Raw genomic sequence first — 18,856 nt, 5'->3', positions numbered from 1 at the left:
CTTACCCGAAAATTCTGCCATTTTGTTCTCTTTTCTTTCTGTCTGCTGCAGCAACTGCTAGTGTAGCTTCCTATTGAAAAGAAGCATAACAAAAAAAAGCTACTTTAATTCTGAATTCAATCAGTCCAGTTTTAAAGTGCATACAAAAGAAGAGCTTGGCCAACCAGTACATGATGCTCCTTACCTCATTAGCTTTCCTTGAATTCTTTTCAATAGATTTTGACCATTTCAAACTAGAACCACCAACACTTAACACCTTTGATTTGCGAATAGAAAATCCATTAGTTGACCTGGTATAAACAGTATTTCTCTTTCTCAATAGCAGCATTTTCCGTCTGCAACAGAAAAGTACTTCCTTATTTTCTTTTTCTTTTTTTCTTCTTCTTTTTTATAAGAATTGGAGGTCATTAAAACCCCTTCATAATTGCTGAAATACCAAGGGCATTTCAACAAAAAGCAGAAGGATAAAAAGAGTATCTCAAGATTTATTAGATTAAATAAAAACAGCAGGGTAAATGAATACGACTGTGTTCCTATCCAGGTAACACTATCCGATAGAACTCAAAGCATACAACCCGATTGTAGATAAAAACAGATGCATGATAAAAACAAGAAGCTACTTGAAGATGTTAATATTGAGGGCTACCAAAGATGTTATCATTTTCAGTAAAGCAATATTTAAAATATTGAAAACTACCTTAAATGTTCTACCGAAAATTTGATAGTGAAATTAATATTTCCGGTAAAAACAACATCGGTTTTTATGCTGGTTTTCGACTACCGATTTTTTTCTCATTGTTTTTTTAATAAGAATAATTCTATCTTTGTGGCATTTTTCATTTTTTTCTCGATCGTTCGGTTATTCTTTTGTGGGTTTTGGAATCGATGGTGTTTTGTTGAGCCCAATAAATATTGAAGGTTTCAGAGTAGATATGAAAAGCGCGAGGAAATGGAGTTTCAAATACCTAGCAAATACACATTTTAAAACTTCATATTTAACCCAAAGAATTTGAAAATTTCATTTTTTTTTCTGACGCGGCACTTTACTACGTCATCACCTTTGCATATTTGATATTTTTGTTCCAACATGTGATGTCACGTAAACTTATCACTTCATATTTATACGTGCGTTAGTTGAATATCGGTTCCTATCTACAGAGGATATTTTTGTTTCGAAAAAAAAAAGAGGATCTTTTTGTTCTAAAAAAAAGGAGTTAATATATTTTAAAAGAAAAATAGGGATCAAAGTAATACTATTATCAAATAATATTACAAGTATTTTGTTGCATTATATCTAATTTTAATGGACAGAAGAATTGACTCCGAGTTGACCAATAATTGATCTGTATAACAGATGCCATTGACTAAGCTTATCAAGTCTTTTGACGTTAATAATTACAAATTGAGGATCATACCAATAAGGCCGAACATAAACCCCCTGTGCCAATGAAACGCCCAAACCAAAATCTTCCACACCAATATGCCAGACTGTGGCCCAAAGCAGACGCATTGTATGAATTATTAAAAACATTATTTTTGAGGATTAAATTTACATTTGTTTTAATTTAAATTCATATCGAACTGGAGAAAATATTAAAAGATTTTTCCCGAGTTTAGGTCAAGATGATTTTTTATCATTTTATTTTCGGAAATGTTAAATTGATTTTATTTTTAAAAAACTTATATTTGAAACCAAAGAAAGTTTTTCGAATATTAAATTTATTAAAATGTATAATTTATAAATAATTACATAAATTAATTTGTAACCAATATATATATATATATATATAACTTCTAAAATTTTGTCTTTACTTTGGATTAAAGTTCAAGATTTTAACATCTTTAGTGGGAAACCTAATTCGAAACAAAGTGGTAATTAACTAACATTTACTTTTAAAACAAAAATACTAAAACTTACCATACAAGTGTCGCTAGTTGGGTGATGCAATCTAAAACTACAAAGAGTAATGGAAAGGAGAAGATAACTAAAACGGTTGGGTACGAAAACTTGCTTAAAGACATAAAATGAGGCAAATATGATATTTGCTGAAGGGTCGGAAGCTTAACACACAAGTTAAGATTGATTTGACAAGTTTGAGACATAAGCAAACCTTAAATCTAACTCAATAATTGTGGGGTTAGTTGGAAGCTTTAACAACAATTTTCTTTAAAAAAATAATAAAATTCCAAAAATGGGGTTTTGGCGAAGGGAGACAAATCTTGGTGCCAAAGCGATTTAAAGTTTGAACTCAAAACAATGATTGTATACTATCATTACATGACATATTATTAGAATTTTACATTAATTTTGTTTGATTCATTTGAAAATAATATTTGTTTGGAGAATATTATATTATTTTAAGTTAAATTCTATTAATTTGTTCTTTTTACGTGTTTTATTTTTAACAAGTTGCAATTTTAACATTAAATTACAAGTTTTTTTTTTATAAAATGTTTGACCAATATACTAAATGGTTGATGAAAAACATATCATATTTTAAAAACTGGATTTTCTTTAATTTAATACAAAATATTTAGATTAGAGGTTAATGTTGGTCGAAAACATAGAGAAGGGAAAACTCAACGTGTTTCTAAAAAGCTGAGGGCAAAGCATAGCAGTCTCTGAACTCTGAAGATTTACTTGTATTTATGAATAAAGTTGCAATACATAAAATCATTAAAAGAAGTGATAGCAGAATCATAAAATAATAATATGAATACATATAGCATTAATGGTGCCCACCACCCATACATGCATTGACTTCAGCATCACGTGTATGCCATCCCATGCCGACCTCTCCCATTCTCGATTTTCACGTATTCCCAATTTTCTCCAGAGTCCATGAGTGCTCGACGTTAATATTATTACTGCATGGATGAAAATCAACTGCAGTATATAGTTATGTTTGGAAGATTTCCATCACATCAAACGAATCAAATCAGAAGCTGAGTAAAAATACGTCGAATAGTTTCGCATCATAGGATCATCCATTTGTTTTTATTTCAGATCCCAAGCCTTAGTGGAGAGGTGGCTCAACTTAACCATAAAAGGGTCGATTACATATAATCATATGTGCCTTTTATTTTATAATCTTATGACGAAAATTTAAATATAATTTAATTAATACTATTACATATTTTGTTTAGTGACCGTCCATCATTTTGTGATTTGCCACGTGGCAAGTAGAGTGCGACACCGGCATACCCGTACGATACCATACTATCTTGTGCAGTTAACGTGGGGACAAGATGATCCCATGGGATCTTGTTCGATAGTAACGATTCAGAACATCCAGTTGTACCCTGGTGTCATCAATCTCAGTCCTCTGGACCCCACCTATTACCATAAAATCACACGGTGGTGTACTATGCATACGGATGTACGTCGATATCACCACCTTATCGGACACTTGTCAAGATCACAGCCTGTACAGAAAAGTCAAATAATAGATTCTAGATAGTCGTGCATTGCTGGTTCACAGCCGCATGATCAGATGACTAAAGTGAAGAAAAAAAAAAGAATAAAGATAAATATCGTTGGTTTACCTTCAAAAGAAAAATTGTTGGTCAAAAGAGACATTACTCGTGTCACTTGGAAAACTCAGTGAGTCAAGCCAGACAAGGTTTCTTGTTGATTACTCGTTTTGACTACCCAGTATTTTGGACTATGGCAGAAAGCTTCATCACCTCTTTTACTGTTTGTAAAAAAATGAAAAAAATTACTGGTTTTAATTGTCCAAAATTGGACACTCTTTTAAAGTTAGAAAAATATTTTATTCTGTCCGGTTATACGTTTAACCAAGTCCAAATCTTTAGCGGCGTACAATAATTTTCAAGTCAAGGGAAATTACCTATTTAGCCAATAATTTATTACATAATTATTATTTTTTTTAAAAATATATACTTAATATAATGTTTTATTTTTTTAATTGACATTAAAAAGTTAACATAATGTTAATATGATATTTTAATTTTTAATATTGACATGATATTTATTTTTAAATTAACAATTTCATGGTATTTTAAATTAATTATATTGATCAATAAAATGATGATAAGTGTCACTACCTTATAAGAATAAAATATATGAAAATAAATAAACTTAATATCTGGTCAACTTAAAAGGTACATTAGAATATGAAATAAATTAGAATTTAGGTTATATCTAAAATTTTAAATTTTAAAATATATAAAAACTGAAGTTGATCAAACATAATGAAATTTGATTAAATTAAGAATATAAAAACGAATGGTGTAATTATACTAAAAGAGTATGAATAAAGGTACATTAGAGAAGAAAAAAGCTTTTTTTACGCTTTTTTTTAGTAAAAAAGGGGGAAAACAAACTTAATTAAACTTGCATGAAGTCGTGGACTCCTTCTCATGGTTTTCAGAGTCAGAGCGAACCGGATCGGTCAGTGAATCGGATCGGTCAGTGAACCGGATCGATTTATCGGTTCATTGGTTCAACCGATAGAACCGGTCAAATCGATCGGAGGAACCGGACGACGTCATAATTAATTAATTATTTAAAAAATTAAATAAAAATATAAAAAACATTTAATAAAAAATAATTTTTATATCACAAGTTATATTCAAAGCAAATTATAACATATATAAGTTAAAAACCATAAAATCAAGTGAAACAAAATGATTCAAATTAACTACAACATAATATTTATGGTAAAACATATTAAATAATAAATATAATTATATAATTATAATCAAAAAATAAATTTGGGGCTAAAAAAATCATAACAAACGATGTCGTTTAGTTTATTTTTTTAAAAAAATCTCACATGGCTAAGAAACATAGAAGAGCATCACAAAATTCTAAAGAGTAAAAATATGAAAACAAAAAAATCTCACATGACTAAGAAACATAGAAGAGCATCCCAACTGACTTCTATAAATAATAGAGGTAATTGGCATTCAAAATCATAGAGCATTTTGGTGAGCACAGAGCGAATTATTCTTTCGTTTCAATCGAGCTCGAATTTCAGGCTTCAATCGAGCTTCTAATTTTTTTTAGTTCAAGTTTCAATATTATATTTCGAGTTCGAGTTGAACTTGATAATTTTTAGCTCGTGAGTTTTTGAGTTGAGTTGAGCTTACTTTTAAAGTTTTCGAGTATGAGTCGAGCTCAGCAATACTCGAGTTCGTCTCGGCTAATTTAACAAACGACGTCGTTTGATTTAATTTTTTTAGAAAAAAAAACAAAACCGATTTTCAACCGGTTCATGGTCCGGTCCGGTTCAAACGGTTCACAACCGGTTCAGCGGTTCCTTCCTGTTCACTAGTAGCGGTTTAAGAACCGACCGGTCCGATCCGATTTTCAAAACACTGCTCCTCCTGAAGTAGCTGCAAAACCTCCGCTGGTGGGGAGTTATACAGGCGAACTTCAAAATCTTCCTCGTTAGCATTTTTTTGCCATCACGTCGGCTAATCTGTTTCCCTTTGGTCTTATATGCTGAACTTTGACATTCCAATTACCTCTAATTAAGCAGCTTGTATATGTGCTGTAATTGAGACGAGCTTCCTCGGTTCATCTTGCCTCCTTGTAGTAGTCGAAAAGCATCCATTGAATCCACTTCTAGCATAATCTTACGTAATACGAAGTCCCAAGCGCAAGAGAGTCCTACAAATGTCTCCCATAATTCCGCCTCAAGTATCGAGCAAATTCCAATGAATTTGGCAAATCCTAATTTCCAGTTACCGTTTGAGTCGCGCATTACCCCTCCGCAAGACGCAATGCCATCGTTCGGGCTTCTTGCGCCATCCGTATTTAGTTTGCACCATTCCACATCCGGTGGAATCCACTGAATTGATTCTTGAACCCCATTCGAGTCTTGCATTGTTTGGCTTATGCTTCCTAGAGAATATTTTTTTTTCTCCAACTTCTTGTATATTTAAAAGTTTAAAAGACTGCAAAAATCTAGCACAATGGATGAAGTTTTGCCTTGATAACGACTTCGTGAAAGGTATTAAATTGATAAAATAAAAATCTGAAGAAGGTGCTAAATAGGTATATATATTTTTGGAAGGGTTGTATGCGGAAAAATCGACGACACTTAGTTATATGATCGATACACTCAAATAATATTATTGATGGTTGTAGAAGACGTGAGTTTGAGGACCTGATGCAGAAACTGAGACACACTCACTATAGGGAGTGCATCATTTGCCTTAACATAAATATAAATTGCAATAATTATACATCTAAGCATATAAATTCTGAAATCACTCATATTTACAAGCCAGAAATAACACTCTGATATATCTATCAAATCATTTTTTCCTTCACAAAACCATGATTTCTAACAATTTTCAACGTTATTTTTACTCTGCTTAAAATATCTTATATATGATGATATGATAATCACCTTAAAGATAAATTGTAACACTACGCATTTATAATTAAAAAAAATTAGTTTCACACCCGGAAATAATATCATAACAAGGCTATGGATACTAAAGGGAGAGTAGAGAATCTATTGTCCTCACGCTCTGCAGACCGCGATGTCCCTCATAAAGCTCGCGATATTTTGAATCATAAATGTTACCTCGCGCTTCGCAATGCACAAGGTAATTTTATTTAATTGTTTTATTGGCTTACTTAAAAAGTGCGTCCATGTCGAATGTATCTTGCATGTTGGAGGTGCGATAATTTAACACGCTGTTTGTAGGCCGCGAGATCATCTGATGTAGATGATTTGAGAGTTATTCTTTTAAATAATTTCTGAATTAACATATTTATTCAAAAAAAATATTTATTTAGGGTTTTTAACATAAAATTGTCCCAGTTAATACTAAGAAACCCCCAGCCACGTGTAGAAAGTATGATGCATGGCATGTCGCTGGTTACAAATTCTTCATTTATTTCAGTTTTTAATTATTAATATCTAATTCACTAATTCAAAATAGATATTATAAAAAATTATCATAAAAATAATACTTTCAACTCAAGTTATTTATTTTACATCACTAATATTCAAATGATTAATCTTGCAATAACTATATTTATTTTATTTAAAAAATACAATTCAAAGGATTAGAAGTATAATAATATTAAATAATTAATAAAAAAAGTAACCATTCAATCCTATGTAAATAATTAGAATACTTTTTAAATATACTTTATACATTTTAAATTTAATCTTAATTTTATCTCAAAAGGAAGAAAAATGAGGAAATATAGTGTCTATGGTGAATTTAAAATTCATAACCTACGAGAATTATAAGAAATAAAAATAAATAATTTAGTGAACCAATCAAACAGTTTGTTGAATTTTTTTTTATCTAAAATGCTAAATGATTAAGTAGGAAACATCTACCACATGAAAAATGTATTAAAATAAAATGCACTTATTATGAGATTTGTATTTTGTTGGAATATGATCCAACTGTGGTGATGGGCTAAAAACGACAAAAATGAAGCAGATATAATTTTAGTAGAAGAATCCAATGACCAATAAAAATTCTATTGTCTCATCCCTCTTAATATATGCTATAGTATAAAATCAATATTTTGTTAATACTCATCCAATTGAATTAATAGTTCATAATTTATACGAATCAAGCGACTTCAACGATTTAAAAATTATTGTTATTTTTTGAAGTTTTGAATTAGAGTATCATGCATGTATAGATGTATGAGCGTTCAATATGAACGATTGAGAGTATTTGAGTTGATATTATATTGTATATATCTTATAGTAATAAAAGAAACTATTTACTCAATTTTAATTAAATAAAAAATTATTTATATTAAATCTTAATTCAATTCATTAATATGATTGTTCTTACACCAGTGGGGCATATATTCGAGTAAGGGTTAAGCTTAGTATCTTAAGCTGAACAGTTCAAGTGTTGAGCAAAAATAAAGGGTAAACTGCACGTTTAGTATTAAACTATTATTTTTGTCCCATTTTGGTACCTAAACTTTATTTTATTTTAAAGTCATATTTAACATTTGATTTATGTTTCATTTTGATACTCATCATTAAAAACTTAAAATAACTGCTGATGTGACACCATAGGTAATGTCATGTCATCATTAAAATAAAAGTTGTGTTAGTAATTTTTTTTAAACTTTTAACAATAGATATCAAAATAAAATATAAGTTAAACGTTAGACATAATTTTAAAATAAAATAACAAAACAAAACAAAAGTAACATACTTGTAGTTTACCCAAAAATAAATAAGTAAATTTACATGTCTGATTTGTATATTACAGAAAATCAGACGGTACTGAGAAAACATAGTTATTATAAACGGTCATGATTTGAGATCAAGAGTCAACGATTTATTTAGTCCTTATTCTAAAGCCAATGCCCAACAGTATATAGAATCCTGGGTCCACCTCAGGGTATTTCCTTAAAATTTACCACGATCTCTTACCATATTAGTTTTAACTGTAGTAAAAACACTTTTTTCCCTAATAAATAAGCCACCCTCTTGGCTTCACTCTCTCTGGCGCTCACTTCTTTCAATTTTTTTCTTATTTTAATTACTTGAGCTTTTCTTCTCCTTCCTCGAGCCTCGCGAATTTATAGCATGCCATCTCTCACCCGGAGTCGCTTCGGCTTTTGTGTGCTACCTTCGAGAAACGGCCACGTGTAAACAATGACGGTATTTTCCGGCAGCAGACAGGTTGTTCCCGTCGATTACGACGCCGAAGTTTCTCAGCGCCTGCTCGAAGCTTCTTTAATCGGCGATCTGAGGTCCGCTCTCGAATGCATCTGCGAACCAGTCGTTGACGTCAACTTCGTCGGCGCCGTTCGCTTGAAAACAAGGAAGACCGAAGTCGTTTTGAGAGAAGAGTCGCCGAGTGAGGTTCGCGTCGAGTACGAGGAGTTTACGACTGACGTCACCGCTCTTTTTCTCGCTGTTCACGTCGGAAATGTCGCTCTCGTAAAGAAACTCTTGGTAATGTAATCCAAAACTTCGGTTTTGTTTACTTTCATTTTCTGTTTTGTTTAACGTTTTGATTCAAACGGTTCCATTCATATCGCGGGTTTACATCCATTTTTCTTAGTTTTGGTTATCAAGTTGATTTGTTTCTCCATTTTTACTTGAAATTTAATTTTTGTAAAAACCATTTTCGTAGTCATACTAATTTTTAATCATTTTTTAAATTCATCTTAATATTTATTTTAAGTTTAATTTTTTAATATTATACAAATCAGTATCTTATCTCTCAGCATCACGTTTTAATCTAACAGATGTTGTTTCTCAAATTTTCATTTTTAAAGTCAGTTTCACTCTTGGCTACGGGGAGAAAGTTACGGAAGTTAAATATACTCACTTTAAAATTAATTTTTTCAAATTCAAATTTCAACCGAATATTTTGTAATTTTCTAATTTTTCAAAGTGCTAAAAGTATTTTAAATTAAAAATTGCTCGTAATTTTTGTTCTTTAATTATTGAGTTTTCTGATCTTTACGTTTGTTGAATTTTATTTTATTTATTTTTAAAATTTTTAAATTTATGAAGCTAAGGTTACATCTTACATTTTCTTAAAACATAATCTTCGGAAATTAATCTTCTATTATACTTAAATTTTTTTCCATATATTTAGAGATTCAATGTCTTCTTGGTAATTTATTATTTTTCCTTGTCTGCGAAATTAAATTTATAATTTTTTTTATTTTTTACCAAATATAGAGTTATTATTAAAATAATAACAAAAATTTTATATAGAGTCAAGTAAGCGTTTTTTTTTTGATGTGTCAAGTAAGTTTCTTAGTTCAGTATAATAATATCATTTGTTTTTTTTTGATTTTAATCTCTACCGAGAATCCTGTTTTAGCGGCCCCCTAAATTATATCTTGAAAACGAAACACTAAATTTATTGCTTTATTTATGATAAGTAAATGCATTAAAGAGAAATCTTCGTAATGATATTGCTATCTTATCGTTTATGGTTATAAGGCATCAATTTTTTTTTTGTTCATTTAAAAAGGGCTTATGTTGTATTCTTCTTTTTGGAGAGTTGTTATTTTAGGAGATATTAAATTATCTTAGTTTTTTTCGATAAACTTAACTGTTCTCAGCTTTTGTGTTGGTTAAATTCGATGATATTTTCTAATGATTTTTTTTAATGATTTTGATGGAATAGTTGAGTTCAAAGAAAACAGATGATAGAGAAATATAAATATATAATATCATTACTTTAAATTATATGCGTGAAATTCAATTACCCTTTCCTCTTTTAATGGAAAAAATATAGTTTTCTTTCTTTTCTAACCCAATATAAATTTTCTTATTGCATAACATAGTTATAATTTTTAAAGTAAACTGAAGATAAGAGAAGTTTATTGCCTAACATATTTATTTAAATGAAACATGATCTGCAAGTCCCATATTGAGTTGTCACCGATCGTTGACCTGAGTTTGAAGTACGAAACAATACACATATATATCTCATATTTAATTGAAATCATCATGCAAAAAATCATTGTTGTTGCTATCTTTTGTCTGTTTGTAACTGTGTGATTTATTTTATCTATCGAACAATCCAAAATACTTTCAATGCTAGTTGTTTTATTTTCTTCTTACGGGCCACTGTAGATTTTAAGAAAAGGGGAGTAAGAAAAGAAAATACAGCGAGTATTATGCAATGTTGCTCCCTTTTAGGTCAAAGTACGAGGATGATTGTAAAATTAACTGCAAAAAGCTGTCTATAGTTTAGATTCCTTTTACCAACTTAAACCATCGATATGGTGAAAGTATCTTTTTATATGACAGAGCGTCGGAGCTGATGTGAATCAGAAACTCTTCAAGGGCTTTGCAACAACAGTAGCAGTCAGAGAGGGTCACCTTGAGATTCTGAAAATCTTGCTTAAAGCTGGGGCGTCTCAGCCAGCTTGCGAAGAAGCTCTTCTGGAGGCAAGCTGCCATGGACAAGCAAGGTTTGCCGAACTGCTCATGGGGTCTGATCTAATTCGGCCACATGTTGCTATTCATGCTCTCGTCACAGCCTGTTGCAGGGGATTTGTGGAAGTGGTGAACATTCTCATGAAGGTAAATCTATCATACCCATTAATCTTGTGCACCGTGCAACCGCCTAGCAGTTAGTTTACACAAGTAAAGTGATAAAATCCATTCTAATATAACATCGTGGGCCACTTCAATAGTTTGAACCATTACAATGTCTTGTAATTCTTTCTTTTAGCTGCTATTAGCATTGTCTGCTTTCACTCTAATGTCTTTTTGTAAGTTGGGTGTTTAACCTTGCTGCACTTGGTGCTGATTTAGCCAATAACTCCATGCTGGTCTTATTTCCTGGACCAATACATTTTCATATCTTGATGTAATTCTGAATAATAGTTGCTTATGTTAGATTCACCTTGATAATCTTATAACCTCCTACTTAATAACAGTTCGGTGTTGATGCGAATGAAAGTCACAGGCAGCTGCTTCAGTCATCTAAACCTTCTTTATACACAAATGTTGACTGCACTGCACTTGTTGCTGCTGTGGTTAGTCGGCAGGTTGCAGTCGTTCGCTTGCTTCTACAGGTGATTAACACAAATTCCCCAAAACTCTAAATAAATGTAAAATAGGCACTAAATGTCTTTTGGATGTACAAGCTTAATCTCAAAGCTTTTTCTATGATTGGAATCTAAATAATTCGAATATTTTAATAATAGTTGCATCACATCTGGATCTGGTAATCTCTATGGTACTTTGTTTCCCTCAAGATATTATTTCCCCCCATAAATCACCTAAGAGAGTTTAAAGAGTTGCATCAAAGAATGCATAACATGCTTTGAATAATCCTTTTGTTATTATTATTTGTTCTCGCCATATAAACCACTTTGGCTCATTAACAGGCTGGGATTCCAACTGACATGAAAGTAAGTCTTGGAGCATGGTCATGGGACACTACTACAGGTGAAGAGTTCGAGTGGGTGCAGGACTGGCTGAGCCCTATGCAATCAGTTGGTGTGCTGTAGAATATTTTGAAGATAGTGGTGCCATCTTGCGCATGCTCCTTCAGCACTTCACCCTCGAGACACCTCACTATGGAAGAACCCTCCTGCACCATGCAATCCTTTGTGGCAGTACAGGAGCGGTCAAAGTGCTTTTGAGCTGTGGTGCAAATGCAGAATGCCCAGTTAAAACCTTGAAAACCGAGTTCCGGCCACTACACTGGCTGCTCGTCTTGGTTTGTCAGAAACCCTTCAATCCCTCATTGATTTGGGTTGTGATATAAACTCCAAGACTGACTCTGGTGACACAGCTTTGATGATTTGTGCAAAGTACAAGCATGAAGAATGTCTCAAAGTGTTGACCAGGGCTAGAGCAGACTTTGGCTTAGTTAACGTCGCTGGTCAGTCAGCTAGTTCGATTGCCGGTTCAAACCGATGGTTCCTTAGGTTTCAGCAAGCAGTGCTGGACGTAATCAAGGGTCTAAGGATACCAAAGTCGAGCAATGTATCAGTTTTCTCTCCATTGATGATTGTTGCCGAAACTGGTGATGTTGAGGCTCTAAAAGCTCTGATTGGAAGCAGAGAAGTTGATCTTGATTATCAGAATGAGAATGGTTTCTCAGCAATCATGATTGCCGCCTTGAAAGGTCATGTTGAAGCATTCCGGCTGCTAGCTTATGCCGGAGCTGATGTTAAGCTGTTAAATAAATCCGGTGAGACAGCAATTGCATTGTCTGAACTGAACCAGAACCGTGATCTGTTTGAGAAGGTGATGCTTGAATTGGCACTTGAAAAAGGCAACCAAAATGCTGGAGGCTTCTATGCTTTGCATTGCGCAGCACGCTACGGAGATTTGGATGCTGTTATGTTATTGACGAGCAGGGGGTATGCTGTAAATGTCCCCGATGGAGATGGATACACCCCACTTATGTTGGCAGCTAGGGAAGGTCATGGACCCATGTGTGAGCTCTTAATCTCAAACGGGGCAAATTGTGATTTCAAGAATGCTAAAGAGGAAACCGCACTTTCTCTAGCTCGAAAAACCACTGTCTTCAAAAATGATGCAGAACGTGTGATTTTAGATGAGCTCGCTCGCAACCTTGTTCTCGGTGGTGCCCGTGTCCTGAAGCATACCAAGGGAGGAAAGGGAAATCCTCACTGGAAAGACATGAAAATGGTGTGGAATTCCGGATTGCTGCATTGGGGAAAGTCAAGTCGACGAAATGTTATATGCCGGGAGGCAGAATTGGGACCAAGTGCAGCCTTTGAAAGGAACCGGCACAGCAAGGGTGATGTGAACGGACCTGGAATATTCAGAGTGGTGACCACCAAGAACAAAGAGATTCATTTTGTTTGTGAAGGCGGGTCTGAAATGGCCGAGTTATGGGTGAGAGGAATAAAGCTTATAACAAGAGGCTATTTTCGGTAGCCAAAGATAGTAGAGATGAGTTAGTTTGGGTTTTAGATGATTGTATAGATGCTTGGAGTCTTAAATTTCGTACTTTAAAGTAGTAGGAGTTCATCGTATTTCGCTGTAAAGGTTTTGGTCTCAGCTTACTAAATGTTGTCATCTAAAGATGAATAAAGCTTAAACTGTTGAGAATTTCATCCGAGTTTACTGCTCGCAAAGGTTCGACCTCCAAAGAACAAAACTAATAACACAGTAAGTTCCATTACTGGATATGAAAGCAGAGAGTACAGCAAAACATAAAAAATCAGCACAGCTGCTAGAAACCAGAAATTACAATAGTCTGTCAATGTTGATCTTTCCCAACCGACAGTGGCTCAACATGAAAGTGTTGATGGTTGAGACGCTTCAAGTATATCATACTCCATGCAAATGAAAAATTTGGGTGTACTGAACATCTAATCACTTGATGATCCTCCATCGTCCTGATCCTCATGCTCGGTAACAATTTTTTCGATAAACCGCCTTCGAACTCCTTCAAGAACAGCTTTCTGAGACCGCTCACCGACACTTTGACCGTCATTTAGTACAGGATCTGATTGACAGAGAACTAAGGCCACACCTATATTTTAACAGAAAACAAAATTTCAATCCAAAACACATGGTAGTGTTGGGACAGAAGCTCATGAACAACATCCAAAGCATTAGAAAAAGGAAAAGAGAAAAGGAGCAAATCCCTTCATCGATAGCATACCTTCGGGCGTGCATCGCCGGCCAAAACTATACAAGCCGACATAATTTGCTTTGACTGCTCCACTGTTGTACACCAAGAGAGTCGGAAGATTACAATCTGGGTAGTTAGGAATGCACTCGGTAGATATTATCTTCACAAACTTTGTGGCTGGGTATTTAACAGCCAATTCTTCCAAGCACCGCAGAAGCACCGTGCAGTCTGGAAATCTAACAAGAGATACCAATAAAGCAAGAATAATGAATACACACATTTTTCAATGAACATGAGCATGAACATTTATTCGAATTACATATCGGACAAAGAAAGGAACATCTATGTAATATAGAACAGAGAAAGGGGAAAATGGTATGATTTGATTAGATCAAGTGTTGCAAAAATGAAAATTCATACAAGCCACTTCAAACATGAAGCAGGAGGCACTGAATATTGTACTAAACATATAACATCCTATCAACAAACCTAAAAAGGGAACAAAAGTTGTTAATGTATCATGTATACATAATAAAAGGAAACAAAACTGTCACAGATTAGATGACTGATAATTGTATAGGAAGCAAGTAATATCAAAGGTAAAATAATACCCTTCTTTGTAGAGGAGGACAACCACCCAGACATCCTGAGGAGCTTGTGAAACCTCTTGTACGAAACCGGATCCCGAAATCTGCATCACTGATCCATACTTTGAAACCTTAGCTGCTTCCCTCATCTCAGCTAGCCTCCTCTTTCTATATAACCAACACCATTCTTCCAATAAAATGCACAAACATAGATACCAATGAACATTCATGTTACTCAAACTCAGTGTGAGAGCCGGATTCAAATATATGTTCGACACAAATATGTTTAATTTTTTAATGTATTTGGAAAGATCCGGAGCAAATGAAAATTCAGTAACAAGGCAAACGTTCCAGCTTGATTAAATCATGAATTTGATGCAATCTGAAGAAAATAATAATTAGCCTTAAAGTTTATCAGAAGTTCACTATTTTTATTCATTTTACAAGATCTCGAACGTGAGAACTTCCCTTTCAGCTATAAATTGTTATCCAGTTAAGCTAAACTACATTTTAAATCAATAAAAAACATCTCTAAACCCAATAATCAAAACCTGTATTCTTCAAGGAATCGATCATCATCAAGATCATCTTCGAGATCTTCAAGTTCTTCTTCAGTTTTTTGATCGATCCAAGACTTGTCCTTGGGGGCAGAATCCGGGTCCGCTGCGGGTTCAAAAGGAGGCGGCTTGAAAGCAGGTGGTTTTGGGGGTAAATTGCCAAGCTTTCTTTGAATATCGTCCCATTGAGTGGAAGCTCCTTCTACATCTTTGTAAACGAAATGGTAATCCGCCATTACTTGAACTCTATTTTCCTTCGATCCTCCTTTCTCCCTCGTCTCTCAGCTTCCAATTCTAAATGTCGGAATAAAAACGTAATATGAATATAAAGTACTGATTCTGGCAATCAATACGGGCCCAAGTAGGAAGGTCTAATATTCGAAGTTGACAATTGTGTTTCTTATTTCAGCCCAATGGGGGCAAAGTCCAATATATCTGGGTAAATGGCAACACAAGTATAGAATGTTGGATACATCATGAAAAAGATAATGAAAGTAATTTTATTATGCATGTAATTAAATACCGATTTTATTAGTAAATCGGTTCATGAACTATACTCAAATTTCACATTGGTTCTTAAATATTTTCTTAAAATGATGTAAAATTTTATATCAGAGGTGAATTTCTAAAATTTCAAAAGTAGATAAAATTATAAAATTCTAAAGGTTAAAGATAGATTATCAACATAAAATATAAAAAAAATATTTGATAATTTAAAATATTCAGGAGAGACAATACCTCCGACCTCTATCGATCCATCCATAATTAGAAGCGTATCTAGGGATGGCAACGGGCCGGGTTCGGGCCGGGTATTGGTCCCCCCATCCCCGTCCCCGTTTAAAAAACCGATACCCGTCCCCGTTTAAAAAACCGTGGGGATTTAAACGGGGATCCCTGTCGGGTAATCGGGGAAAATCGCGGGGAAACGGGTATCCCCGTTTAGCATAAACGGTTATTTAAACGGGTATTGGGCCGAGTATTGGGTCTGGTATTGGGCCGAGAATCGGGCCGGGTATATATATATATATTTAAATTAAATATATAAATATATATTTTTTATTTAAATTAAATTTATTAATATTATATATATATATATATATATAAATAATTATTTTTAATATTTATCGGGGCGGGTAATCAGGTAATCGGGGCGGGGATTACCAAACCCGTCCCCGTCCCCGTTTAAAATAAATGGGTTTTCCCCGTCCCCGTTTATCATCCCCAAAACCGACCGGTTTAATTCGGTTTTCGGTTTTCCCCATCGAGTTCGGGTTTTTTTGCCATCCCTAAGCGTATCCCCTCAATACATCATTAATTAGAAATGTACGTGTCATGTTCATATTTTTAATAATTTTTTTAATAATTTTTTTTGGATAAATCAAGAATAAAATAATAATTCAGTTGTCACTTTCGACAAATAATAATAATAATAATTAAAGACCAATAAAAAAATAGAGTATATTTAAAGGGCCTATTTATAATAAAGCCCTAAATGTTCTCCATTCAAAAAAGAGAAGTCCGTTTTTACAGTTTAGCCCATAGTTTTCTCTTTCCGTTCTAATAGTTAGCTTTGACTGCATTTTTTTTAAGATAAAATCGCCTCAGTGACCAAAAATGCCTTATAATATACGATTTTAACCAACTTTTTTTGGATTTGCCAAAATGACCAACAAAATCGCAACGCGAAATAAAAATCGCAACGCGATCCCCAGAATCGCAAATCAGTTTCCAAAATCGCAACGCGATTCTTGACAATCGCAATGCGATAGTACAAATTCGCATTGCGATTTTCAAGAATCGCAACGCGAATATGAAAATCGCAACGCGAACACATAAATTGCAACGTGTATCCGTAAATAGCAACGCGTATCCGTAAATCGCAATACGTATCCGTATATCGCAACGCGTATCCGTAAATCGCAACGACAATACGTAAAATCGCAACGCGTATCCGTAAATCGCAACGCGATTTTTAAAGCGCCATTATAATCGCTACGAGTATTTTATTTTCAAATTACAAAAACGAATATTAAGACAAAATCCCGTAATCGCAACTCATAACCTAAAACCTAAAATCACAACTCAGTCCCATCTCCATCTCTCACTCTCTACGGCGAAATCCGTCCCCATCTCCGAAGATTTCCGTCCCCATCTCCGGCGAAATCCCTCACAACCATTCACGGTCAGAAATCCCTCACAATATTCAGAAATGGAAAATCAACCTCCGAGGGTTAGTTTTTTTAATTATTTTTATTTTGAAATTTTTGCATTATTGTAGGTTTTTCATATTGAAACTGATGATAAGTTTACTGGTCATTTCAATAATAGATTAACCATTTCACTTAGATTTCATTTCGCGTTACAATTCTCTCGTTGCGATTTTCATTTCGCGTTGCTATTCTCTCGTTGCGATTTTCAAGTTAGTATTTGTCTTTGTCTTTGTTCTGTCTTTTGGTTGAAGTAATGCAATCCATTCAAGTTTCAATTTGCAGAAGAGTCGCAACGAGATAAATGAAAATCGCAACGTGAAAATGACTATCTGCAACGAGAAAACTGAAAATCGCAACGCGAAACCAAAATCGCATTGCGATTTTCATTTCGCGTTGCGATTTTCATTTCGCGTTGCGATTCTCTCGTTGCGATTTTCATTTCTCTCGTTGCGACAGTCATTCTCTCGTTGCGATTTTCATTTCAACCAAAAGACAAAACAGTGTTGCAAATTTTAGTTCAAGAATAAACTACTACTTTTTATGTTTATTGTTTTTGGTATATCTTCACAGTGTAGTTTTTGGTATATCTAACTTGGTATGTTTATTGTTTTTGTAGAAATTTTTTTCGGCTTCATTGACATTAAGGAATAAAGTTAGCCTAGCCACTACAATTGCTTCGAAGCTTTCACCTGCACAAAGACAATTGTTTGAGGAAACCTGCTTCGGGCCATGGCTGAGAGTACAGCATCCGGGTGGAGATGCTAATTTGACCCATTTGTGGCTTCAGACCATGACATCAAATCTACCCGACAGTATACAACGTGGTGAGGAAGAGATATGGTTTCATTTTCCACCAGCGTATACTTGTTTTGGGCAGAAGGAGTTCTGCTTAATCACTGGTCTACGATTCGGACACGATGATGTAGGCCGGTACACTCGTCATATCGCCCGCCCATCATGGTTATCCGGGGTTTTTCCGGATGAGTCAATGGAGAAGCCGAACCTACACGTCGACGACCTGAAGAAATTGTTTAATAAGAAAGCTGGTTTCACTCGGATGGATGACGTCGATGTTGTCCGAGTATGCCTTCTACTACTTGTGTATGCCGGCTTTTTAGGCAGAGAGGCCAGACAACCTATTCCTCGGGAGCTAATAATATTGGTAGAGGACCTGAATGCATGGAATCTGTTTCCGTGGGGTTCGTATATATGGAAAGCTACCTGGAATAAGTTGTCTACTGCCTTTGATGACCGCAAAAGTTTGCGTGGCGATGGGTCGAAATACACTTTGTCAGGCTTTGTTTGGGCCTTTAAGGTAAGAATTTCTATATAATGTTTCTAAAATTATAATTAATTATTTAACAATTACTAATTTTGTTATTATATTGTTTGTAGATTTGGATATTCGAGGCTTTCCCCAGCATGCGTACAT

At 34.1% G+C, this 18,856-nt stretch overlaps 1 protein-coding gene, 1 long non-coding RNA gene and 1 pseudogene across 2 annotated transcripts; 1 reads left to right on the top strand and 2 right to left on the bottom strand.

Moving 5' to 3' along the window:
- Positions 1-4: 4 nt before the first annotated feature.
- On the bottom strand, positions 5-590 carry LOC120216847. Its single transcript, XR_005525090.1, has 3 exons — positions 576-590; positions 185-335; positions 5-70 (listed from the first exon to the last, which is right to left on the bottom strand). It is a non-coding gene; the product is annotated as an uncharacterized LOC120216847 (long non-coding RNA).
- A 7,900-nt stretch (positions 591-8,490) lies between these two features.
- Positions 8,491-13,519, top strand: LOC120216952 (annotated as a pseudogene).
- Positions 13,520-13,534: 15 nt separating this feature from the next.
- LOC120216953 (phosducin-like protein 3) lies at positions 13,535-15,502 on the bottom strand. The gene is made up of 4 exons (XM_039214224.1): positions 15,209-15,502; positions 14,682-14,825; positions 14,101-14,306; positions 13,535-13,968 (listed from the first exon to the last, which is right to left on the bottom strand). Exons 1-4 carry the CDS (start codon positions 15,448-15,450, stop codon positions 13,805-13,807), a joined length of 756 nt encoding a protein of 251 aa, XP_039070155.1. The 5' UTR covers positions 15,451-15,502; the 3' UTR covers positions 13,535-13,804.
- Between the last annotated feature and the right edge of the window lie 3,354 nt (positions 15,503-18,856).

The sequence above is a fragment of the Hibiscus syriacus genome, unplaced genomic scaffold, assembly GCF_006381635.1.
Source record: "Hibiscus syriacus cultivar Baekdansim isolate YM2019G1 unplaced genomic scaffold, ASM638163v2 tig00110174_pilon, whole genome shotgun sequence".
Lineage (NCBI taxonomy): Eukaryota > Viridiplantae > Streptophyta > Magnoliopsida > Malvales > Malvaceae > Hibiscus > Hibiscus syriacus.
Note: the sequence above shows the minus strand (reverse complement) of the source record. Positions and strands in the feature narration are given on the sequence as shown.

What these genes read in the sequence shown, in the direction of transcription:
- LOC120216953 (XM_039214224.1), bottom strand. Translation starts at nt 15,450, where the DNA reads ATGGCGGATTACCATTTCGTTTACAAAGATGTAGAAGGAGCTTCCACT. An exon ending in GTCCTCCTCTACAAAGAAGG is followed by an intron (nt 14,307 to 14,681) that starts GTATTATTTTAC and finishes ATCTCTTGTTAG; the next exon opens with ATTTCCAGACTGCACGGTGC. An exon ending in CCGGCGATGCACGCCCGAAG is followed by an intron (nt 13,969 to 14,100) that starts GTATGCTATCGA and finishes GTTAAAATATAG; the next exon opens with GTGTGGCCTTAGTTCTCTGT.